Raw genomic sequence first — 26,264 nt, 5'->3', positions numbered from 1 at the left:
CTCTTCTCCTCCCTAATGACTCATCTCTCAGCGGACTTTAAAATGAGCTGTACGTTTTTAACAGAATCTGCATAATACATTTCCAGTTTAAGCAGAAGTTGATGGTTATCAACATTTGAGACCAATATTTATCTGACTAGAGGAAGCCAAACCTAGATATTTTTGACAAAGCAAGCACATTTTAATAGTACTTCATTACCCAAAAGAACTGTCAAAAATAAAGCTGTAGCTAAAGCCATAAAGACAGATTTTATTCAGTAATACTTCTGCATGAACTGAATTCAACTTCCTTGAAACAAAAAGCAGGAGACTTTAAAGGGTGGAGTGTCTAAGGGAAAGGAACTGAAGGTTGTTAAGGGGATGAGTGATCTACGTGACTAGGACATCTGGGTTTGTTAATTGGAGTTTATCAGAGGGGAACAGAACTATCTTTAAAGAACAGGAAGCAGTAAGTAGTGCAAGTTGAAGAAAGGCTGGGGCTGAAGTTAGGCCCTTCTCCTTCCGCAGGGACTCAGTGAAACTAGCAGAGAGGGGAAGATAGAGGGAGGAGGGGGGCGGGGAGGGAGAGAAAACATTTCCCAGAATGTTTGCATTTCAAAGAAAGGGGCTCTTAGGTCGTAGAGGCAACAGTTCTGGGTGGTAGATTTACATCACAAATGGCAGAGAAAGGTTTATAACTGCAAGCTTTCTAAGGAAACATCTTTTAAGAGAGGGGTCCCGGGCCTAACTTCCTATTACCAGGTTTTGGCTGGAATAAACAATAAATTCTCCCGGCAGTGTTGAGCTTTTCCGGACAGGATTTTTTTTTTTTCTTTTTTTTCTTTTTGCTGCTGGGGTGCGGGGAGGGGTTGAGTGGCCGCTGGGATGGTCCTAGGAAAAAGGTCTTAAGTTGCTAGAAGCCTTAGTAGGTTGGTCAAGTCTCCTTATGCAGTTTAGATGGTGTCATTATACAAAAGTTCTGCAGTCTTCAGAAACGTACTCCTTAAAGTCTGATTAATCTGGCTTTTAAAATGGTCAAAGTTTTAGACTGTCTGTCTATACTACACCACTGTAACAGTGCAATATGTGCTGAAAAATTAAATGTTTGCCACATTAATAATATAAAAGTTGAAATCCAGGTTACAAGCTGTTTTGGACAATCTGGATTTCCGATTTCCAGTTTGGCAGTTTGGCTAATTTTTGCCTATAGTTTTATCTAAGTATTGACCTCTGTTCCTGCTCCTGGCTGAGTGCCTATTTCACAGCTGGTTTACTACACGGGTTAATCACGGCCATATCCAGCAAAGCCTTCTGAAACTCAGCAACTGCAGCGAACAACTTGATAAAAAAGGAAGAGAAAAAGCTCCGTTGGTTGATTTTGTCTCTTTTCTACTTTCTTTTCCTATGTGACTTACTCAGACATGACTAAGATGCGCGTGATTCTCTACATCAGCTGACTGTAACCCCTTCCTGCAAGAAAAAAAACAATTCCACCGCTTTCTCGCTGTTCCCCTCCGCCTCGTCCAAGAGCGCCTGCGCGGACTCGGGGGTCACGGACGGCAGGCGCTCTGTAAAGTCTTTGCTTTGCGGTGCGGCCGTAAAGCGCCGGTCACGCCTCAGGGACGTCAGCGGGCCCGGGTCGCTGTTCCCCGGCAGCTGAGGCAGCGAGCGTTGGTGTCCCCCGTGGATCTGGTTGGCTTTGTCGCACTTAGGAAAGAGTTGGACTGGGGAAGCAGCCGGACTGTTATTTTGGGAGGCCTCCTGGTCCCTGTGTGTTTATGGGATAGCCCTAGCCGGAAACGGGAGGGCGGCCCGGTCCTTGTGCCCACCAAATACCCGGGACCCGGGGCTGTGGGGCGGGCGGAAGCTTCCGCCCGAGCTGAGAGAGACCTCGCTGCGTGAATCCGCCCATGGGGCGCTGATGGCCGAACGCATCCTGAGGAGGACTTTAGCCACGGTGTCTCTTTCTGTGGCATTGGCTTCTGTCACTGTTAAGTCCTCGGGCTGTCGCAACATCCCGGAGTGCAGGTACTCCCCTCTCCTAGTGCTAGCTGCTCCCGAGACCGTAGGTTGCGTAGGGAACCTGCTTCTGGGCCAGCGGATTCTGTAGGCTTTGCTTGTGTCCAGGATTTGTATTGCCATATACGTAAACGTTTTCAAATAGGCTCAAAGTGGTTTATCTGCCTTTTGAGGAAAACTCGTGATAGAGACCTTTCTTGATATCTGATACTGAAATTTGCCCATCCTTCACCAACATTATTGTCCTTAGAGAGTTTAAGTAGCACTTTTTTTTCCCCTGGTTAATACTTACAACATTATTATTAGAGTTATTAAAGATTTTTTGGATACAAAAAATCTGAATCTATAAAAATGATAATTAGAATAAAAATTATCTTTTATCTCCTGAATTATCTGTTTTGGATCAATGGTTCTGTTAGTTTTTGGTCTTTTTTCTTTCTTTTTTTCTTTTTTTTTCTCAAACATACTGGTAGACACCAGTTATCCATTTATATTTTAATTAAGGTAGTTCATAGGCATGGTTTTCTCCAAATGGAAAGACTGATAAAACATTGGCTCCATGTACCAGGGCGCCTAGACTTGAAGATTTCAGTTGAGTGTGTGTGAGCAGATAGTAGCAGGTGAAAAGGCTGGGAACCGGTACCCCTTTGTCCCAGGCGTTACACTAGTGGAGCAGCTTCTTTGCTGAGCATGGCGGCTTGAACTTTATTTCCTCAGTGTGAATTGTAGTGATATAAAGCCTAAGTTTCTGCTGTGTTCGCTAATACCAGTATTCACAGTAGAGGTCCTAGTCCTTATTTTCTTTAACTTTTGGTTTTATCTTGGGGCCGCAAACATACCTATTTCTGACTTTTTGTTTGGGGGAGGGGAGGAGGACTGATTTTCATGATTACTGCCCTACTGCCCACTCATGACATCCGGGCCCGATTATTTCAAGCTTGAAACTTCTCAGGGTCCTCCTGTAGGAATGACATCTCTTCCTCACCTTTTTGTTCATATTCTCAAATATAATTTTCTCTACTTTGTAGGTCAATGTGATTCTACCTACTTTCTGTCTCAAATTGGTTAAAATCTCTCATTCACTGATGGAGCCTTTTTCTCTCCCTGACTGTGGATTTCGTTGCCTATATCTTAACCTCTTCAGTGGGATTTGGGGAGGGAAGGAATAAACATCTGTGCTCTCTGAAAGTCACTAATGCTATTTTTGATAAATGCCACTAAAGCAATGTGAAATTTCTTGACAGTTATTCTTAATTTTTATAATGCTGGGAGCCCTAGGCAAAGCAAGGTGTATCCAAAACTAGTGATTGCCTACTGGCTTGGAAGAAGATGCCAAACATTAGGCCAACAAGTATGTGTTGAGTATTTGGTATCTTATATTGCAAGGCATTCTGGAAGAGACAAAAGAAATTTATCATCAAGAATTTTACTGCACTTTAATAATTTGGACAAATCCAGAAAGTCACAGTTTTGCAGTTTTGTGACTTAACTAGAAAGTTGTAAATGCATATTTTCTAGAAAAAAATGATATATATAAAGATGTAGTCAGTGTTTCCAAATTTTACAGTGGGATCTATCAGCAATGTGTGGAGAATGGTGTATATTTTATTCCTGTGAATATGTATGTATGTATATGTGTGTGTGTGTTTGTGTGTGAATATATATTTGGATTTCCAAAGCTATGGCAGCTTAGGCAAGCAAAAATCATAACGTGAAAATGAGGACTCCATCACTTAATAAAATAGTCACATGTCAAATATTATTTTCCCATGTCACACTTGTGAATAGCCTCTGAGGATATTAACTTTTTTTATTGGTCGGCCTTTCCGGATTGTTGGGTGTTTGACAGTACTGCACAGATTCAAACTGAGTGCAAAATGAAAGAGCAGTTGTTCAAAAGTCTTTAGGACGAAAGGGGATGAATTGCACATAAAGTTATAGACAAGAACAGGAAAAAATTAAACAAGTTAAGAATTGAAGAAAAGATAGTTTGGCAGTTTCTCACAAAACTTATGGTATGATCCAGTAATCTCGCTCTCTGATATTTACCCAAATAAGTTAAAAACTTAATTTCCACCCCAAAACTTGCACACTGACTTTTATAGCTGCTTTATTCGTAATTGCCAAAACTTAGAAGCAAGCAAGTTGTCCTTTAGTAGGTATATGGATAAATAAACTGGTACATCTAAAAAATGGACTGTCATTTAGCTTTAGAAAGAAATGAACTATTAAGCTATGAAAAGACAGTGAGGAAACTTAGATGCATATTATTTATTGAAAGTAACCAATATGAAAGGCTACATATTGTATGATTCCAACAATGTGACATTCTGGAAAAGGCAAAATGATAAAGACAATAAAAATATCCACTGCTGTCAGAGGGTGGTGGGATCAGGGGATAGATAGGGATAAACTGGTGGAGCTTAGAGGATTTTTGGGGGGAGAGTGAAAACTACTCTGTATGATATTATAATAGCTGATACATGTCATTATACATTTGTCAAAACCAATAGAATGTATAACACCAAGAGGGAATCCTAATGTAAACTTTGGACTTTGTTGTGATAAAGATGAGTCAGTGTAGGTGCATCTGTTGAAACAAATGTACCCCTCCTGTGGGGCATGTTGATAACTGGGGAGGCTGTGTGTGTATGAGAGTGGTGCTGGGGGTATATAGGAACTCTCTGAACTTTTCACTCAGTTTGGCTGTGAACTTAACAACTACTCTAAAAATTAAAGTCTGTTAAAGTAAAAAGGCAGGAGGGAACCTTGGCTGCTTTCTTCAATTCACACAGGGATAGGTACATGGAAAATAAAAGGCATAGTGCTCGTCTTTTTTTTTTTTTTTTAAAGTTGACAAGGCCAAGAAAGGGTAATGTTTCAAGCAAGAATGATTTGAGTATCGAAGAGTTAAGGGAGGTCTTGGGGAAATTTTGATGAAGCCTTCTAATATTTTTGCCAAAATTATCCCTTATGATTTATGAAGGTGAAAAGTGAGGATTGCTGTAATAGCAGTTCTACGATTTTGTTGAAAGTAAAATATTTGATTAATTATTTGTTCTTAGTATATATATGTAGATTTACATATTATATTTATAGATATAAGCTAACTCATTTAATGTAAAATTTAGTTTCATAATTTCAAATTTCATTTTTAAAGGTGAAGCTCCAATCAAACTCCTTTTTGCTAATTACAATGAAATTTTTGTCTCTTCTTAAGTGGCCTTTTTTTTTCAGATAATGAAGAAGGACCTTTTGTATCTATGATTCGCCAGGCATTCATTATGCCAGACACAGGATATAACATTGAGCTACAACAGACATGCTTCCTGTTCTGTGTTTGCTTACAGTGAGGTGGCACCCTAATGTAAAATCACAATTGTGGTATTCAATGAAATGTATAATGGATCTCTGATACTGTATAACAGAGGAACTTTGTTTCTTCTAGGTGGGTAGGTAGAGGAGAAAGTAAAGCAGTTGCAGGTAGAAGAGCATGTAGCTTCCTGTACGGGAGGGAATGTGAGAGTTTTTAGGCGCTGACAGCAGCATGGCAAAAGTACAAAGAAGTGAGGAGTGTGGTGGGAACTTTAATAAAAGAAATTTTGAAAAAGAAATTGCTTTCCGTGCAATTGTAATTACTTAAATTGACCAAAATGGATACATGGATAGGTTTGGATAGGTTTCTCTCTCTCTCTCTTTTTTTGCTTGCTTGCTTTTCTCCTTTCTTTTTTTTCTGTTTCTTATCCTTTCTTATTCCTTCTTCCAACCCCCTTTCTTACTACCCTCCTCTTTACTTCCCCCCTTTCCTTTTGCTCCCCCTTTCCCTTTATTCCCCTCCTCCTGTACTCTTTTTTCATCTCCTTCCCTTTCTTCCCTCTTTTTCTTTCCTCAATGCCTATTTTTAAATCCGGTTGATTTTTTTTTTTTTTGCTATTGAATTGTATGAGTTCTTTATATATTTTGGATATTAACCCCTTATATATATGATTTACAAATTATTTTTTCCTTTCAGTAGGTTGCCTTTTCATTTTGGTGCTGGTTTCCTTTGCTGCGCAGTAGCTTTTTAGTTTGATGACGTAGTCTCACTTGGTTATGCTTGCTTTTGTTGCCTTTGCTTTTTTTGGTGTCAAATTCAAAAAGTCATCTCCAAGACAGAGGTCAAGGAGCTTACTGCATATGTTTTCTTCTAGGAGTTTTATAGTTTTAGGTCTTTTGTTTGGGTCTGTGATCCACTTTGAGTTAATGTTTGTATATGCTGTAAAGTCAGGGTCCATCTTCAACCATTTGCATGTAGATATCTAATTTTCCCAACACCATTTGTTGAAAACTGTCCTTCCCTGTTGATCTTGACACCCTTGTTGAAAATCATTTGATATATGTGTGAAGAGGGTTTATACCTGGGCTTTCTGGTCTATCCTGTTGATCTATATGTCTGTATTACACTTATGATTCCCGTAGATTTATAGTAAATTTTATTCATTCATTCATTCATTTAGGCGAAGCAACCCTTAGTTGACCTCATAGATTGCAAGGACCTTGTCAGCTTGCAATCCTTTATTTTTAATTTTTATTTTTAGTTTTTTATGCTTACAGCACCTGATCTTCCTAGGTGGTCTCCCATCCAAGTACTAACCAGGCCCGACCCTGCTTAGCTTCTGAGATCATCAGATGGGCTCGGGCTTGTTTACGGTAGCATGACCGTAGACAGCTTTGTATTAAATTTTAAATCAAGAGGAGTGAGACCTCCAACTTTGTTTTTCTTTTTCAAGATTGTTTTGGCTATTTGGAATCCCTCGTTCCTGATCTTAGGGAAAAGCTTTCAGTCTTTCACCATCAAACATATGACCCGTATTATGTTGAGGTAGTTTCCTACTCTTCCTAGTTTTTTGGATTTGTTTTTCATGAAAGGATGTTGAGTTTTGACAAAGACTTTTTCTGCGTACATTGAGATGATCATGTGTTTTTTTCATTCATTCTGTTTAAACGGGGTGTTACACTGATTGATTTTTATGTGTTAAACCATCCTTGCATTCCAAGAATAAATCCCATTTAGTCATGGGGTATAATCTTTTTAATGTGCTGTTGAGTTCTGTTTGCTATTGAGGATTTTTGCTTCGATATTCATCGGAGATACTGGTCTGTAGTTTTCTAGCAGTGTCTTTGTCTAGCTTTGATATCAAGGTAATGATGGCCTCATAGGAAGAATTTGGAAGTATTCTCTCCAGTTTCATATTTGAGAAGAGTTTGAGGAAGACTATTGTTAACTCATCTTTAATCATTTAATAGAATTTACCAGTGAAATCATATGGTCCTAAGCTTTTCTTTGTTGGAAGTAGGAAGATTTTTGTCTTACCTTCTAAAATTATTTATATAGCCCCATTCACATTTCACCATGTGTCCAGCAATTTTTTTCCTTTATTATTCAGGAACCAGTCCAGCATCATTGATTGCACTTAGTTTTCATGTCTCTTAAGTGTCCATCTATCTGCAAGAGTTCCCTGACTTTATCTTTCGTGACCTTAACAATTTAAAGAATAGAGATCTTTATTCTGTAGGATGCCCTTTAACCTAGTTCTGTCCTGTAGTTCCTTATGTCTCATCTCTGGGCAAATTTTTTGTAAGGAATACCTCAGAAAAGATCACTGTGTACTTCTCAGTATATAATATCAGGAGGCACATGATGTTGACTTATTTCACCATCTCATCAAGTTGATGTTTGTCCTATTAACTGTCTGTCTCAAGAGGGGAAAATTGGTATTGTAAGAGCAGAGGAAGGGAGCTGTCATCAGTTTACTATGTTTTCAGAATTCCCTTTTCCACTTTAGATGTCCTAATTTAGGTTCATTAGGAGTTTTAATCTTAAAGAATGACGGTAAGTTTTTAGGCAGATGGAGACATGAAAAGTTTTTGTGTATGCTGTGAAATAAAGGTTAATTCAATTTTTTTAATATATATGTTATCCACTTAGTTTTATGCCTCTTAATTTTACTCTGAAGTTTACAATTTGCATATTTATTACAGCCTGATTTTAAGTAATGTTGCATTGCTTCACATACAATGTATGAACTTTATAACATTAATTTCCATTTTCCAGTTATTCTCCTTTGTGCCGTTTTTGCCGTATATTTTACACATGTGTATTATACTTTAGACTATACTTTAAAATGTATTCCTTAATGTAGACTTAAACAGTCTTCTTTCACATTTGTTTTTATAGTTGAATTTCCATAACAAACTTCTCTTCTCAACTTTTATTCTAATCAAAGTAAACTTCTGTCCCTTTTTATCAACTTAATTCAATGTAGGTTCCAATTAATAAGATTTAGCAATATTTTCAAAATTTTCATATTTGAAAATAATTCATAGATCTTGAACCTTTATACTAATATGCATCACATTTGAATTTCTGATTTTTAAGTTTTTGAAGCCGAAAAGCATGTTTTTTGGTTTTTGAATTAGATTCTTAAAAATTTTTTTTTTTGGTGTTTATGTAATACGTGTTTCTTTTTTTTCCCTCTCAGAAACTCATTTTCATCCTGTGAGTTTCATCTTAACTCCAACATCATGTCTGCTTCTAATGGTGCAAAAGAGAAATCCTACAGCAAGGCTCGGACATCTCCTTACCCAGGTTCAAAAGTTCAACGCAGCCAGGTTCCTAATGAGAAAGTAGACTGGCTTGTTGAGTGGCAAGACTATAATCCTGTGGAATACACTGCAGTCTCTGTCTTGGCTGGACCCAAGTGGGCAGATCCTCAGATCAGGTGAGCAAATGAGCTGGGATTAGCTGGACATAAAAGACTTTTAGAGACGGTAATGATTGTGTTTGTAAATTATCATTTCAACAGCTAAAAAATTATTTTTATCTGGTACTTCCTTTGCTATAACTCATTTTCCATATTTGCTTGAATTCTTGCCAAAGCTAGGCAGTCCATGTTTGTTTATTCTTTTTAGGGTTTTATGATGATCATTCCAAATTGGTAAATCTATTTTGCAACAGAGATTTTTGTTTTATGAAATGACAAGTGATGGCATCTATTTTCATTTGTTTTGTCTGGGTTATTTTCATAGGTATCTAGACTTGTATTTGAAGTAGCGAAAATAGTTTTCAGAAATTTTTTTCAGATTACTAAAAATAGGATGATGATAAAATTAGACCAGTGTGAAAACTAGAAAAGGGATAAAGGAGAGAAAGTGGAAAACAAAAAACCGAAGCCAAAAATGAAGTGTTACATTGATTCACATTTTATATTTATATTCTTTTTAATACAGTGGTAGAATTTTTAAAGTGTATTACGAATTAGGCACTGTAATGAATGTTTTATAAGCATTATTTTGTTTTATTCTTATAACTATTCTGGAAGGCAAACAGAGTTGTTATCTCTACTTTGTACAGATACACACAGACAAATGGAAGCACAGAAAGTTTGTCCTTTGCACATGGTATAGCTTGAACTTGAACTCTAAATCCAGAATTTATGTTCTTAACTACTATGCTAAATTGCCTAGTTTTAAGGTTGTTTAATAAGTTTAGTTTAATGGGTTAACTTATTGTAAATCATAGTCTTTTTAAGACATTATTTAATTAAGTAAAAAAATTTGCTAGTTCGATAGATCCAGTATTAGTGCATTAGGTTGTTAAACTTTACCATAAACTTTTTGCTGTCATTTGATTTTTGACCCACAGTTCCTTATTTTATCCAAAGATGTGTTTGCAGCTTGCGATAGTACTTGGATTATTAATTAATCATGAAGCTAACCTGTGGAGAAATTATTAGCTTTAAATAAGTTCCTTGTTTTAGAGGATGTACATATTTTCCCTGTTGTAGAGGATGTACATATTCATACATACATTGTGCATAGACATTATGCACAATTTAAATGACATTGACAAGGATGCTATGTAGTGTGAACAGAGGAAGATTAAATACATTTTTTTTATTTTTCATCAAATTTTTTAGGAGTTGGATTTATATCACTACCTAAATCAAGCTTTATTACTAACATTATGCTATAATTATAATTAGGTTCATGCTTTTTGTTTTTTAATGAATTTCTAGAATCCCAATCCCAAGAGCATCGTAATGCTGGTTTTATAATTTAATGACTTTTACCATTTAATTATTTTTATTTGTGTGTTAGATGGAAAATTGGTTAGAAGTCTTGAGAAAATGTGTGGATCATTCAAATTAGAAATTATTCCCAAAACAGAACACAAATATTTCTATGCTCACTTATTGGAATTAAAGCAAAAAAAGAAAAGTGAAACTTATGTCATAATTGCCCGCGAACTGTCCAGTGCTATACGAGTCTTTATTCACTGACAGTGCAATTATGTCAGTGATTTGATAATGGTGAGGAAAGTAGTTTATTTATGTCTGTTCTTAAAATATTTATTTTGAGATATGATATAAATGTAGTGAAGTATACATTTCTTAAGTGTGCAGGTATAGCTCCTTAAATTTTATCTTTATATAGCTCTGTAACTACTACCCAGATTAAGATCCAGAACATTTCCAGCATATTATATCTGTTTTAAATCTACATTATATTTATTATGAAGTTTATGGGGTGAATTTTCTGTTTTGTGGATTTACTTTGATAAAAATATTAGCATACATTTGAAGAAATTAAAATTACTTTGCGATAGTAGAAACATCAAGATATCAGAAGGAATCTTATTTTTTGAATTACGTGGCAACAAATAATTGCCATATTTTGCCCACAGGCCATTCCATCTGGCTAATAGTAATTATAGACTTGTAGCATGTGGAAATAAAGTCCAGTTCTTCTGCCCTTAGTCCTTCCCAGAGGGTTATGATACACATTCTTACATTGTAAAGTTTGGTTAAGTTGTTGGTAGTATTGGACCATTATTTCTTACTTTGCATTGGTATTCTCATTACAGTGAAAGTAACTTTTCTCCCAAGTTTAATGAAAAAGATGGGCCCATTGAGAGAAAGAGCCAGAATGGCCTGTATGAGATTGAAAATGGAAGACCTAGGTAGGTACTGAGAATGGAACATCTTATAATAATGTGTCTTCAAAAGGTAGGAAATATAATTAACATTTATTGTGTGCTTGTGTGTGCTAGACATTGTACAAAAGAGTTTATATGTATGATCTAATTAAATCATCACAAAAACTCTGTGGCTGGATTTTTCTGGTTTAATTTACAGATAAGGAGAAAATGTAAGCAATTTGAATGTAGTGAGTGAGTGGCAGAGGCAGGATTTGAATGCATCTTTTTGTAACTCAGCCTTGAAGGCAGAACTAATTAATTGACTATGTTAACAGAGAAAAGATTCAAAGTGGTATATTCAGTAGTTATTTATTAAATAGGATAATGCCTTAAAGTAAGAGTTTATCCAAACACATAAGAGTAAAATAAAAATAGGCCAATAATTTAACATCAAGAATTTTTCTGTAGTTTTAAAAATTACTTTTCTACACAACTCAAAAATTTTCATTTTCCTTAAGAAGCCATTATGAAAGTTTGGAAGAAATATAAAAATTAGCATGACCCAGATAAAACAAAGGAAGGATCACAGATTTGTAATTATGGTTTTTACCTTGTAAAAATGTTGCAGTTTGTGTTCTTAGTTCCTCTTACTGCAACCTGTTCCTTCACGTTTGCAGAGTCCTGTACCTTTGCAAAATCCTTTCTTTGGTTATAACTTATTTGCCTTTCCGTGTTATTGAATCTTCTGTCAAACTCTCTTTACGTTTGACCTATTCCTTAGGTTCTTTTTTGGGTAACATATATTAAAAGCTATGTACACATATAAAAGCATAGGCAGCAAGGGCAAGATAGCATGTTGTTTTAATCCAGACTCTTGGACTAGTAGAAACCAACCCTAGCTTTCCTAAGCAAAAAGTGAGACTTACTCTAGGGCTCTAGGTTCATCTCAAGAAACCTAAAAAAAAGCAGAAAATTCAACTAACTTTATGAAAGGGTGAAATTGGAAATCTGTTAGAACTGCCTCTCTGTCTCATCTCTGCTTTTCTTTATATCTTTCTTTCATTTCTCTTTTTCTGCTTCTTAGGCTATACATCTTCTCCAAAACTTCTAGTTTATAAGTCACAGACTTAGTTACCTCTAAAACCAGCATTCTCTCTCTTAATTATTTTATTTGATCATTTGTGTTCAGAGTGTATGGTTGCATGGAATAAAACATACTTAATCGCCACACTGCCCCTACCCCTGTGAATTTGAAAAGTAGTATTGTCACCTGGCCAGGTGCCACGTCTTATCTTTCTGTTTTTATCTGAAAGTCTTGCTGAAATATTTGAGTCTAGTACAAAACAGTATAAAAATCTATTTAACTTTAATAACAGTCATGGGGCGAAGACCAGAAAAAAAGGAGATGCTGAAAGAGAAATTTTGGGAAGTTATTTACTTTTACATACTGGGACGAAAAAGATATAATATTAAATAGGTAAGATTGCAGTTTAGGGCATATTACTGGTATGTAGTGATGAAAGTTGAACATTTAAGGTCTATTGATTGGAAGAAAATTACTCAGGCATGAGTGCTGCTATGTTTATCTGACAGACATTTTAATATTGAGGTGACATTGGAACTTTCATAAAATTGTTTTCTTTGAAAATGGAATACTCGAAATACTTGAAATCTTGAAATATTAAATAATACTACTACCTTATTATATGATACATAATATATATTACTGAGAATAAAAATTAAGAACCCACTGAGGAAAAAATGGACTTTAAAACGTAACAAAAAATGTGTTAACAGGAGAGGTTGTAAGAAAGTGAAATAGAAAAAGAGGATGATGAGAAAGTGAAGAGGAATGCGGGTATCCTGAATAAATTGTCACTGTTGTAGAGATAGATGATGGTTAGGTGCAGAGTATTTCATCCTCCAAGATTTAAGAGTCTAGTCAGGTTCTAGTTTGAATTTAAGAGTATATGTGAAAACTGAAATTAAATAACAGTAAAAGGAAATACGTGTTTTCAGTGCTAGATATATGATGGTGCTACTGAATTTGTGTGGAGAGATGATTTTCCTCTTATTGTTCTTACTACCTTTTATTGGGCCATATCAAGTTGGTTAAAAAAGATAAACCTGTTCAGTTGATTTTTTTTCCAGAAATCCTGCAGGACGGACAGGACTGGTTGGCCGAGGGCTTTTGGGGCGATGGGGCCCAAATCATGCTGCAGATCCCATCATAACCAGGTAAGAAAGAAAACAACATTTCAGTAGCAAAGTGCTAAGTAATTGGAAAACTACAGACTGCAAACATGCGTTATAGGTATGTTTGCATACATACATATAGAAAAAACTATGTATATATGTGTATTTGTATGTATATACGTGTTTCTGTACATATTGTATTTGTACACACACATGTGTATATACATATGCATACACACGAAATCTGTGTTAAAGGGACTATATGTAAAATTATAGTGATGTTATATAAGTGTAAAGCTGTGGTTTTATGTTGTATGAGTAGGTTAGGCATTATCTAAACAATTAATTCACCAGATATTTATTGAGCATCTGTTTGTTGTCAGAATTGAGTAGGTGCTTTGGAAGATATAAAAAAGTAGTTTCAGCTCCCTTTCATTGAAGAGCTATGGCAAAATTTGCAAGATAGATATGGAATAAGAAAACATGTCAAAGTAACATGGGTGATATAGGATGCTTTAGAAAATTAGAAGATTGGATATGGGGCATGATGATGGTAAACCAGAGCACCCAAAACAGCGTTATGAAGGAGGTAGATTGGAGCTGAACGTGAAGCTTGGATCGGGGATGGGAGGAGCCCTCAGAAAAAGACTTGTATTAATATCTATTTGAGTAGTGAGGGACAATAAAAAAACGAGCTTGTTTGGAAAAAAAGATTCTTACAGGAGAATAGTGGGTGATAAACTTAATTAATTTTTATATGATTCTGTTGTGGAGAATGTTAAATGCCAAAGTTAAGTGTGACCTGGAGCCATTGAAGGTTTCAGAACAGGGGAAAGCCACTCTTTCCCTGAGGCAGATCTATCTGGTAAGCCAAATCATATTCTGAAGGTTCCTTGGTTAACATGCATCAGAATGAAAAAGGTAGGTGAATCTAATATTTAGATTTACTTAGCATAAATATCCATAGGAACCATCTTTCCAACATACTTGGATTTTTCTGTCACCTCTGTCATCCTTTTAATTTTTTTCATTTTTAGAATTTCTTCACTGACCAACTCCCTCTTCACATGTAGTTGTCAATTTTCTTCTTTAAATAATGCTAATATTTAATGCAGATATTCTCTCTTTTTTTAGTTTTGATATTTTAAGGGCCTTTTGTTTTTTCAGGAGACTGTATTTTTCTCTGACCTGAGATATAATAATGATTTCATAGTTTAAGTCTAAAAAAGCAGCTTATTTTCCTTATTTTCAAGTTACCTTAAGAGGTACAAATACTCATGCCATCTTATTCTTACTTGCCCTTTTAGTTCTGCCAAAAGAGATCCTTACCCATCACACACATCTATCCATGCACCCATCCCATCTTCCATCCATCCATACATTCATCCCCCACCCCCCTCCCTACTCACCCATCTACCTACCTATCTACCTACCAACATGCCTATCTATCCAACTTAAATTCCTTTAGAAACTTTGTGGTTTAAATGAGATGGCAAAAGCTAATATATTCTTATTGGTGTAAGTAAAATAATGTAAATAAGTATTAATGGCAGTATTAGTTTTTTCCGTTTTTGGTGAGGCTGGCTAAAAACAAGAAGATGTGAAATGTGTGAAGCAGGAATGCTAGTAAGGGTTGGTCAAGAAGCAGCAAAGGGAAGTCAGAGACTTAAAAGTTAGCTTCTAATTAGCTTATTTTTATCTGTGGTGGACCAAATAATAGCAATGAGTAAACATGATGATTGTCATGTTGTTTTGAAATGATAGACTTTTTGAGCATAACTCTGTTATTATACAGATGAGAGAACTGAGGGTTAAGAAATGGTCCAAGGCTATAAAAGAACCCACAAGTGGTAGAGTCTAGCTGTTGTTCTTATTAACTGATGAGTTCCTTTAAGTAGATGAATGGTTGTAGAAAAGGAAGGGAGAGAAGAATGGAAGATGTTGAAGAATCAACAAGACAATAAATTGTTAAACATATCGCTCTATCCAGGTATTCCTCTAGGTGCTATTATTAGTTTTTCCATTTGTTTCTCACAAAAGTCTTCAAAGTAGGTATTAACATCTAGTTTATAGACCTGAATGGATACTCACGGAGGTTAAGTCACTTGCCTGGATCTCATAGATCTGAAATTTGAATCGGGGGTATTTGGCTGTTAATATTGTTCTTTCTCTTTTATATAAGTATTTCACTAATGAGTAAATTCTCCTAGACACTTTTAAAGCAAAGATTCCATCCCCTTTTCATTCATGTACTATATGATTTAGAGCAGTATCATACAGTGCAGAATTTCACAAATGTTCTTGTTCAGACTTTCCAGAGCATGTGTTAAATTTTTAGATTTCCAGGTGCCTCTTATAGTAATTTCCTATGTACTAAAGTTCCTTTCGGTCCTTTAAAGTCAAAATGAGATGGTAAGTGTTAATATATTATTGTGAATAAACTCAGGTTAAAAAGTTAATGGGAATATCATTTTCTTTCCAGTTTTGGCGAAAGACAGGAAAGTATGGTCCATCAAGAAGTGGAAAGGGAATATCAATAGTATATAGGACTATTATTTCTTTTTGTTGTAGTCAAAGAAATTTTGTTTTAAATTCGATAACTTGGTAGTAATAAAAGAACATAAGAAACTATTCTGCTTAATATCCTTAAATGAATCCCTTCGGGAAAAAAATTAGAATGTAAACATAATATGCAAGTTGTTCACATCTGTCCGATCCTGCCTTTTTGCCCGGCAGCATCTCTCTATTCTGCTTCTCTTTCCTGTGCTCTGACCATGACTGGCTGGCTGGCGAAACAGCCAAGAGTCTGTGTTAATCTTTGTTTTCCCAGTTCCTTAACATGTGATGTGTCGTAGGTGTCAGTAAATGTTTCTAAGTGACCAGAGCCATCATTTGTCTTCTTATTCCTCATATCTAATTAGCGTAAACATTCTGTTTGTTTAGCTTAAGTAAAATAGTATAGTGATTAAAGGTACAGATTCTGGAACCAGATTGCCTGGGTTCAAATCCTGGTTTACACAACTTATTCACTTTGCAATTTTGGGCAAGTTATCTTCTCTGTGCCTCATTTTCCATACTTGTAAAATAATGACAATAGTACAACTACTTTATAGGGTTGTTTAGAGCAGGGATCCCCACCCCCTGCAGACCTGTTTCTATCTGTGGCCTGTTAGGAACTGGCAGGAGGTGAGCAGCAGCAGAGCAAGCGAAGCTTCATCTGTATTTGCAGCTGTTCCCCAGCGCTAGCATCACTGCCTCAGCTCCACCTCACCTCAGATCATCAGGCTTTAGATTCTCGTAGGTGCATCAGTCTCTGGTGCCAAAAAGGTTAGGGACTGCTGGTGTAGAGGCTTAAATAGATAAATACATTGAAGCACTTACTACATTATCAGGTACATAATAAGTGCTATATAAATTTGCCTTTATAAAAGAAAGTAAAATCTATCCTTTCTTTACTCCCACCATGTCTGCTCTCAGTCCTATCCTCATCATTTGTATCTGGATCATGGCAACATCTCCTAGCCGGTCTTCTTGCCTCCAGTCTCGCTTCCCTCCAAAGCAACCTCCACACTTCTGTCAAAGGGAGTGAGCTTTATAAAGTACATATTGCTTATAGCTTTACCCTGCTTAAAAATATTCTTTGGCTCTCCAAGCAAATGAATTTGATGAATTCTTTGCCTGCTTCTCCAGCCTCATTCCCCGTCTTTCACTCACTGATGACTCACATTACCAAACCCCACATATACATTCATTTTCTTGAACACATTATTTTATTTTATTTTTTATCCAATGGAAGATTTTATAAACAAGTGATTTAAAAAAAAAAACAGACTGGGAACTCTGCATGTTGAACACATCATTTTATTTTACAACATTGTTTCTTGTTTATGTTATTCCTCCAGCTGGCATCCTTGAAAACAGATGTTGTCTTCTTGTTATCAATTATTCTTTCATTTCTAGTTACTGTACTTATAAGACTGTCACTCTGCTTACAATTTAACTTACATTTCTAGCTCCATTGCTAGCCTATGAGCTCTTCTAGGAGAGGAATTATGGGTTAGATATGGGTTTCTATAGTAGTCAGCCACTGTAGAAAGAAATTTGGAAGCTCATATCTGAACCAGTTTATTTCATTGAGACTCCTGCAGAGCAGTGATTAGATCATAGACTTTCTTTTTGATTTAGTACTGAAAGTTCAGAATCTTTATCTTAGTCTAAGAGAGTGTTAAGACAATTCTTGAAATTGGGTGGGGACAGATGAATGTGATTGGGGTAGGGAAAAGGGTAAAGGGAAGTTTATCAACATTTTTAGAGAGAAAGCTGTGATTAGAAAAAATACATTCTGAAATTAACATTGCCACGATACTTTTTTTTTAAAAAAAAACATATTCAATTCAATTCAAAGTATAAAGTTAAACTAAGGATAGAGTAAGATTTTTTTAAATCAGAAAAAGGGCATAAAGATTGAGAAGCAGTACTTTTGAGACCAGCTAAGCCTGTATTATGTAATCTTCTTTTCTGACAACAGTGAACTGTTAAAAACAAATATTACCAGATCTTTTACTACCTCTAATTCTTAAAAAGGATCCTTTGACTTAAAAAATTTTTTTTGACTGTTCTTTTAAATTCTGTTCTCCTTTTAAATGTTTTTTTTTTTTTTTGGGGGGGGGGATAGTCATTTAAAAGTATGAAAACTGTTTATATCATGAATTTTAATCACAGAGAATACAATATCTTTTATAGAAAGTTCTGGGTTGTAGCAGTGCTAAATATAGAATATTTCTAATACAAAATTTTTTTTTTTTTGGTAAACGGTGCTGATTTAAAGTAAATTTATATGTACTGTTATAAAGAAAAATATAATTTTGTCTCAAGCTTGAGATAGAACCTTGGTCTTTGTCCTAAATCAGTATGATCTCACATTACTATTTACAGGTGGAAAAGGGATAGAAGGGGAAATAAAATCACCCACCCTATTTCTGGGAAAAACATCTTACAGTTTGTTGCAATCAAAAGAAAAGATTGTGGAGAATGGGCAATCCCAGGGGTAAGCATTAAAATTAAATCAAATTAATGTTTTAAGTTCTTTTTAGTTGTTTTATTTACTGCAAGGTTATTGTGTATAGATCTTTTCTACTCCATTTATCCTCTATTCCTCCCCACTTCAATTAGTTATTCTTTTGTCATTTATCATTGAAGTTTAGTGTCATTGTCAATAATAAGTGTAGGATAATACAATAAGGCTATTAGAATCTGAGTCTAAATCTGAAACCTTTGGGAAAGAAAATGGACTTTGTATACATAGGCTTGTGTTCTGGCCTTTCCACTTTGAGCTGGGTGATGTGGAATTCTGACTTTCATCTTTACAATAAAGATAATCATATTTAATAAAATTACTAGAGATAGCATACAAAGCAACTGGTGTAAAGTAGGTACTCATTACTGTGGGATCCCATCTCAGAACTCAGTATGTACCCTAAGCCAAAGGTAGGACTTCTGGCATTTTTTTTTTGTTGTTGAATTCTGATAATTTTAGACATAATAGATAACTTAGATCAACTTAAGATCAACTTGCTATATTCTTTCTTTCCTGCAGGCCTTTCTTCCTTAGCTTTTGTTTGAAAAATACTAGGAAAGGAGTCTGATGGGCTCAGCTAACCATAGGCCAACCTTGGACCAATTACTGTGGCCAAATATATGAGATACCCTGATAGGCTGCTTTTACGAGAAAGAAATGGTTTAGAGAAGAATGGGGATTATGATTGTGGGCAGATTAAATAATAAATATCCATTGTATCACTCAGTAAATATTTGTTGAATGAATTAAAGCTTATGACTTTTTTTTTTTTTTTCGTAAAAAAACAAAAATATGACTCTTAGGGGATGGTGGATCCAGGAGAGAAGATTAGTGCTACACTGAAAAGAGAATTTGGTGAGGAAGCTCTCAATTCCCTACAGAAATCCAGTGCTGAAAAGAGAAAATTAGAGGAACAGTTGCACAAACTCTTCAGCCAGGAACATCTAGTGGTAAGAAATGATGGTTCCTAGGAAGGATTTAGTCCTGTGGATTAGCGAAAAATACTTAAGTTCACCTGGAAATCTGGTAGATAACTCTCTGAATAAAATGAAATACTTGTATATTTGTAGTATGTATTCATAAAAACAAATTGTAGTACATCTTCACTGTAAATAGATTTTTATTAAAAGTTTTAGAGCCCACCTTTAGGTCAGTTACATCATTTATTATAATACATTTTTTTCCTCATAGCTTTTCTTTAGGTGTGAATTAATGTGACACTGAGCTCACCCATCCAACAGAAAAACTTAAAATTTTTGCATTAATTCAGCTCTTCTGAAAGGACATTTACATCTGAAGTTATGTTATTAAGAACGTTTCTGGTTGATAACCGTTTAAGTCTCATGTCTGTTTTGTCTGTGTACTCTTTGTAAATATTTAAAAAATCAGCTTATAAGGAAATGTACACTAATTCTAAGGAAAAGGACAGATTTTTTTCTTTTTTGTTGGCTTTTGTTTGGATTGCCTTTTTATTTTTTCCCCTAGAATTAAGATTTCTTAATTTGTTGTCTATGTTGTCCATTTTTTTGGGTCACATTTGTGTTAGATGGTTAGATCCAGATCTTTTCATGTATTAATAGCTTAAATGTTAGTGTTTGGTAACTTTATTTATAGGTATCTTTTATTTAACTAGACAAATCTATATTTGTATGTCTGAAATGATAATTGCAGAAATTATGAAAACAGAATACTTAAATTATAGAGACTTTAAAAAAATCATATGGCCAAATATGATTGTTATAAAATTCTGATATTAGAATCTGAGGTGTTGAGGGTTTTGTGAATTTTAAAGCTGCCTCAAAAGGTATTTAAAATAAGCATATGGAATGCTACATTAAAGGTTCTATGACACTTATATTTCTTTTATTATGTAAAAAACAACATAATTTACCATCTTAACCATTTTTTAGGTGTACAGTTATGTTAATTATATGTGCACTTCTTTGGAACAGGAGATTTACATTTGTGATTCTAATGCTTCTGCTCTATACATTCCTATTTGACTCTACGCTATTTTTTTTTGTCTGCTTCCTTTAAAAATAGATATATAAGGGATATGTTGATGATCCTCGAAATACTGATAATGCATGGATGGAAACAGAAGCTGTAAACTACCATGATGAAACAGGTAATTTTACTTAATGTTTATTCAATTAACTGAGTTAAAAGATCAATTTAAGTCAGGCAGCATACTAGGGCAAAATTAAATTTGGATCATTTTAGCATTTTAAGCCAATCAACTACTGGTTGTAGGATTATATTATATGAAGCCAAAATTGTTGATATTAAAAGAATACTTAGAAGAGAACCTTGAAAGTATTACCAGTAACTAATTTCCTTTCATTCTTTGGTACCATATAAAATTAAGATTGAATTTTTAGACTAAAATTATGTGCCTTAAAGTTGTCAAATTATATACTATGAGTCTATTTGTGTAAGATGAGAACAAAAACAATTAGAGATTTGGGTAGGAAGTATGGCCAGGATAAAAGAAATAGGATATATATTTGTCTTATTGTTTGAAATAATTTTATAACAAGCATGCATTATTAAAACATAAGACAATATGAAAAAAGTTCCAGCTGTTGAAAGAATTTAAAATGAATGCTTTTTCTGGTCTATGGATTTAATAATTTATAGGGGGTGGGGAAATAAAATGTTATAAAAAGAGAAGGGAAATCTATTATCTTAAAAATTTATTATGATATTTAATTTATACATTAAATGGCTTCTCTTGAAACATATAACTAAGTTGGATGATATTTTAAATGTTTTGTTTTTATCAATAGCATAATGAAATGAGGGTATCATATCAGAGAACTGAATGTCCTATGCATGGCTCTTTTCTGAGCTGTGGGACCTTGTGCAAATCACTTGTTTTCTTGGACTCTTATTTCGCTTACAAAATTGGCTGAAACTAGAAGATCTGTCAATTTTACATTCTTTACTTTTGCTTGTTGGACTTGGAAAAACTCCCGACGCCATTTCCATTACTGCTATATAGCTACCTACCCTAAGTGAAGTATTAGCAGAGGTCATTCTGATATTGAGAACTTAGAAGAAATATATCAGGAGAGAAATATGCAAATATAACTTAGAAGCATATGAATTAAATACTGATAAATTGAACAGTTTATTTTTGGAGTTAAAAATGATGACTGATCCCCTAGAGGTTGATTATATAGTTTATGAGTTGTTTAAACCACTGTTTTCACTCTTCTATTCTCTCTTTAAACTTAAAATATATGTGGTCTGATAATTCCAAAATCCTGCTATATCTGAGTCTGATTCTGATACTTGCTTTGTCTCTTCAGATTGTGCTTTTTGCCCTTTAGTATGCCTTATATTATTTTTTGAAACCTGGACATGATGTATCTATTAAAAGGAACTGAGACAAATAGACCTTTAGTGTGAGGTTTTATGTTTGAGTCAGGTTATGCTTATTTATTATTTGCTATAGTTGTGTCAGACCTTGTGTCAGTCCGTGTTTTTGTCTCTTCTGTTGTTGTTTGGGTTTCCCTGGAGACTTTTTAAATAAGGTCTGAGCCATGCAGTCCTTTCAGTTGTATCCAGCTGTTACTATACAGGAGTTCTGTTGATGTGATGGTAAGGAGTCGGGGAGGGGACTCATAGGAGAATCCTTTGATTAGGTCTCTCATAGTGAGTCTGTGTCCCTGGGCTACGACCATCAAGACTGCTTCTCAGCAGTTCCACTTCTCCCCTCACATGCCTTAGGAGAGACAGGAAGTCTAGAGTTGGGCAATTCTCTTCCCTCAAGTTGGTTAAGCCTTAGTAAAATAGTTTTCCTTGAGGGCAGAAGGCTTTGGGGGTTCTTCAGAATGGCTACTTTCCAGTTCTCTCTGCTGAAAGCAAGTAGGGATTTTTCTCCAGTATTCACTGTAAGAACCTGGTATCATTTTTGAAGGTAACACTCAAGAAAATGTGACCCATTCCCTACCCTCACCCCATGACTGGGCCTCCAGAAGATTTTATGTCTAAAATTAGTCCACAGATTAGTTTCTAGAAATTAAGTCAATTATCTTTTAAATGGTCTTACCACTTGCCGGCTCTGGTGGTGGGTTTCTGTTATTATTAAGTTATGGTTCTCTGTGTTTGCTTGTCTCTCCAATTTTCAAGATGGCAGAGTTCTTGGCTTTCATTTGGTTTATATTTTTTTGTGTCAGCTTGGTAGTGATGATTTCTAAGCTTTTACATGTCAGACTGGACCTCTTTAAACATTTTAGAATTTTGTTTTGTGTAATTTATTAGGTGACCAGAAGGGAAGAGGGAAGTAAAAGAACTTCAGTCATTATTAGTTCTGATAAAGAACATGTTGTTCGAGTACATTGTTATTTAGATAATCAGATATTTTAATTTAACTTTTAGATCCAGGTTTATTTTTTAATTTTGGTCGTCATTGATTGTTTGATGTTGTAGTTGTGGTGGGGATACACAAAGAGCTGTCATTTGAGATTGGAGTTGAGAAAACTTTGTGCAAAAGTATTCAGTTGGTTCTATTTTTAAGTAGCTTTATTATTTTATTATTATAAAGCTAACTATTATAAAGATAATAAATGTTTATATAGTAAGTTATTTAAAAAATAGGTGATGTAAAGAAAAATTAAAAACACCAGTTATTTTATTTCCCAAATATAACCAATATTGATATTTTACTTTTTCTTTCAGACCTCGTGTACTGTTTTTAAAATAAAAAATGGATTCATACTGTACATTCTGTTTTGTTACTTTAATTGTCACTTAAAAATATATTATGGACATTTCACATCCGTATATATAGATCTGCTTCATTTTTAATGACTATATGGGAATCCATTGTGTAATTGTGTAGCAGTCGTATCATTTATTTAACCTGTACCCTGTGGATGGAAAGTTTGGATATGTTCACTTTTTTTTTGGTTATAAATAATGTTGCCTTGAATTTGGACAGGCTTGTATTGTTATTTCCTTAGGATAAATTCTTTGAAGTGAGATTGCTAGATTGTTGTTCATTCTTTCCTCAGATCTAGTACAGAGTCTGGTGGGTAAGAGGCACTCTGATATTTATTGATAGAATGTTCATCAGAGAGCATTTGCTTTTTAAAAGCACTTGATAAATATTGCCAAGTTCTACAGAAATATGCCATTTACATTCCCAGTTGTGATAGTGAACACTTATTTTTAAGTTTTGGTAATTATAAATATTTTCTTTTACGGTTTCCAGTTTGATGTCATGCTCGGAAAAGTACACTTACCCTAAGACTATAAAACAAGTCACCAATAATTGTTATGTTTCTTTTTTTTTAAGTTGAAATCACTAATCCCTCTGGAATTTATTTTGATGTAAGTTTTCGTGTTTATTTAGTAGGAACTCTGTTTTTTTGTAGGATAATTTTTTTTTTTTAAAGAGAAAAGCTTTCTTACTAATGTCTTTACTTAAAATTTAGGAACTTGGTTAAAGTATGGACATTTAGAAAATTTGGGATATTCTAGTTTTTAATTCACTTGGCCACCTAATACAATGATGTTTTTACTTATTTTTAGTAAGAAGACCTGAAAATACAGAGTTGTGCTGCAAAAGAAATAAACAAATTAATTACTTTTTTTTGGTGATGTTTTTCCTTTGGTAACCAGGTGAGATAATGGATAACTTTACCCTAGAAGCTGGAGATGATGCTGGCAAAGTGAAGTGGGTGGAGATCAATGATAAACTCAAGCTTTATGCCAGTCACTCTCAGTTCATCAAACTTGTGGCAGAGAAACGAGGTGCACACTGGAGTGAGGACTCTGAAACTGACTGCCATGGGTTATAGCTCACAGTCTCCATGTATAACAAAGGCCGGCAAAGGAACATGTACTGATAAGGCAATATCACAGAACTCATACTAGAAAGGGTAGGTGACTTGGAAATTATTTTATCCACTTTCAAAATGATTTTCATTTAGAAAGTTTTACATCAGAATAAAATTAGTAAATACAGTGAAATGCAACACAATTTTTTGCTTTCTAGTCAAGAGAAATATAAACAAGCATGTTTTGTATGTATTCTATTAAAGCATGCCTTAAACCAAATTTAAACAACTTTGATGCTCTTTAAAGAATTGTAATCTGAATAAAGACAGATTTCTGGTCAGCCATACTTCTGCTTTCCATGTGGTTCTTGTCTGTCAGTTCTTCTTTTTACAGTTTCCCCTTATCTTCTGTGGTCTGAAAGATGTTCCTGCCACATCAAGCTCCTCTAGGAGGAGTGCCACAATTGTCTAATTTAATTTATTTTTTAATTATTTGCTTCATGTTTTGCTTTATATGATCTTGTTGAAGCTGATTTAGAATATGGAACCCTTATGTATTCTTGTCTTCAGAGCCTTCAGTTTTATGAGGAAATTTCAGCACTCTTAGTCGATATAAAGTCAAGATAAATGAATAAGAGCTTATGTTCTCATTTTCAAAAATTATGAATTAAAAAATTAACCAGGAAATTAGTAATTTAAATATACTTATTTTACTTTAATTATACATGACATAAATCAATTAAAATAGATATTCAGAAAGTAGTTGAAATCAGACAAAGAGAGGTCTTTGAGAGTTGAAGTATTTTTTTGTTAGGAAGAGAACGTTAAGGATTCAAATAGGTTTTTGAGGCTCACTGTTAACATAATAATTTCCACAGGAAAGGGGAAAGAGTTGGTGTTCTAGGTGCTCTTAGAAACCTGGAATAAGAAGGGAAATAACAAGTACTGCCTTGTCTCAGTGTAAATATGTATTACATTCTGTATAAGATATCCATTGGGAAAGTCAATGATGACCCCTGTCAACCTGAAGGAGGGACTGCAGATGGGGCATTGGAAGAAAAGGGTGTTAAAGGGGTAACGACATGGTTATTGTCTTTAGACATTCAAAAAAGGTATTAGGCTTGTATTAGGCTTACTCTGTAGCTAGAGGACAGAAATAGAGCTAAGGTAAATCAAGAGGTTTGTTTGTTTGTTTGTTTGTTTTAACTTAGTGTCAAACTCCTTTGGTGGTAAACCTGAACTGAAAAGACAGGAAGCTTTTTTCCCCTGACTATCAGTTTTACTGAGAAACATTAGAGTGTTTGGTTTCAGAACTCTGCTTTAAACCCCTCTGGAATGTGTGGTTTTCTAAAATCCATAAAATCCTTGGCTCTGGGTCTATAGTAAGGGACTTGTACTTGACAAGGATGACATACCCATTGAGTGAGGGGTAAGATGGCCTTCTCCCAGCATGAAAGTGTCTGATTACATTGCTGCTTTTGGCAGGAAGAAACTGCTTCTTTCCATCACTGAATAGAATTCTCTAAAATTGAAATGGCTTACAAAAGCTCTTGAGAAAATTTGAGCAATTTCCTGAAGGGTGATGTTTACTTGAGTTTAATAGTTCCGATACATACGTTTAAACTGACATTAGTAAAGGTATTGGGTTATATTAAAATTTTATTTAAAGAATGAGTAAAGCACATGACATGTAGATAAATGCTTTGTGGCATTTTGGAGTTTTCACCGGAACATTTGCAAAGTATTCAAAATGATAAAACTGCTACTATAAATTATAGGCGGCGATAGAAGTAGACAATCTTCTGATAACTGTAAGTATCCAGCACCATCTAAATTAGAGAAAAACCAGATTAAAATTTCTGGAGGAATACCTGCTCCTACATCAGAAGGTAATATTGCCTATGTGTTTGCTTTTCTTATATTTTAGATACAAGGAATATTTTTGTTTTTTAGAGGTACTTAGCAATAATAGATAACCATTTGTTGAATCTATATTATTTCACCTAATCTTCACAACAATCTGTGAAGTTACATAGTATTATCCCCATTTCACAGATGAAAATGATATCTAGAAAGGTTGCCCCAACGTTTATTCAGTAAAGGACAGAGCTGGGATTTGAATCTTGGTTTGCCTGGCTCCAAAACCTCTTCTCTGTCTATTGTATTCCCTACTAAACTTATGAAGCTTTTATGATATACTTAAGTATACACTTTGGAAGATTATATATTACTTAACAGTACTCAT

At 34.7% G+C, this 26,264-nt stretch overlaps 1 protein-coding gene and 1 pseudogene across 3 annotated transcripts; one reads left to right on the top strand and one right to left on the bottom strand.

The window, feature by feature from the left end:
- Positions 1–1,528: 1,528 nt before the first annotated feature.
- On the top strand, positions 1,529–24,366 carry NUDT9 (nudix hydrolase 9). 3 transcript variants are annotated; one of them, XM_016161061.2, is made up of 8 exons: positions 1,529–2,007; positions 8,520–8,759; positions 10,904–10,999; positions 13,109–13,195; positions 18,089–18,200; positions 19,034–19,180; positions 20,274–20,358; positions 23,772–23,895. In XM_016161061.2, exons 1-8 carry the CDS (start codon positions 1,901–1,903, stop codon positions 23,855–23,857), a joined length of 960 nt encoding a protein of 319 aa, XP_016016547.2. In that variant the 5' UTR covers positions 1,529–1,900; the 3' UTR covers positions 23,858–23,895. The 3 variants fall into 3 exon arrangements, with proteins under 3 accessions (XP_016016547.2, XP_036083620.1, XP_016016546.2); XM_036227727.1 differs by lacking the exon at positions 23,772–23,895 and adding an exon at positions 22,917–23,765 and having other exon boundaries at positions 1,530–2,007; XM_016161060.2 differs by having other exon boundaries at positions 1,533–2,007; positions 23,862–24,366.
- Positions 6,583–6,704, bottom strand: LOC118609140 (annotated as a pseudogene).
- Positions 24,367–26,264: the final 1,898 nt, after the last annotated feature.

Source organism: Rousettus aegyptiacus, unplaced genomic scaffold, assembly GCF_014176215.1.
Source record: "Rousettus aegyptiacus isolate mRouAeg1 unplaced genomic scaffold, mRouAeg1.p scaffold_m13_p_10, whole genome shotgun sequence".
NCBI lineage: Eukaryota > Metazoa > Chordata > Mammalia > Chiroptera > Pteropodidae > Rousettus > Rousettus aegyptiacus.
The sequence above is the reverse complement of the archived record's forward strand: the minus strand, read 5'-3'. Positions and strand labels throughout refer to the sequence as shown.

Excerpts from the sequence above, each read along its gene's own strand:
- NUDT9 (XM_016161060.2), top strand. The coding sequence starts at position 1,901 with ATGGCCGAACGCATCCTGAGGAGGACTTTAGCCACGGTGTCTCTTTCT. Across the intron at positions 8,760-10,903 it reads TGGGCAGATCCTCAGATCAG|TGAAAGTAACTTTTCTCCCA; the intron begins GTGAGCAAATGA and ends TTCTCATTACAG. Across the intron at positions 11,000-13,108 it reads ATTGAAAATGGAAGACCTAG|AAATCCTGCAGGACGGACAG; the intron begins GTAGGTACTGAG and ends TTTTTTTTCCAG.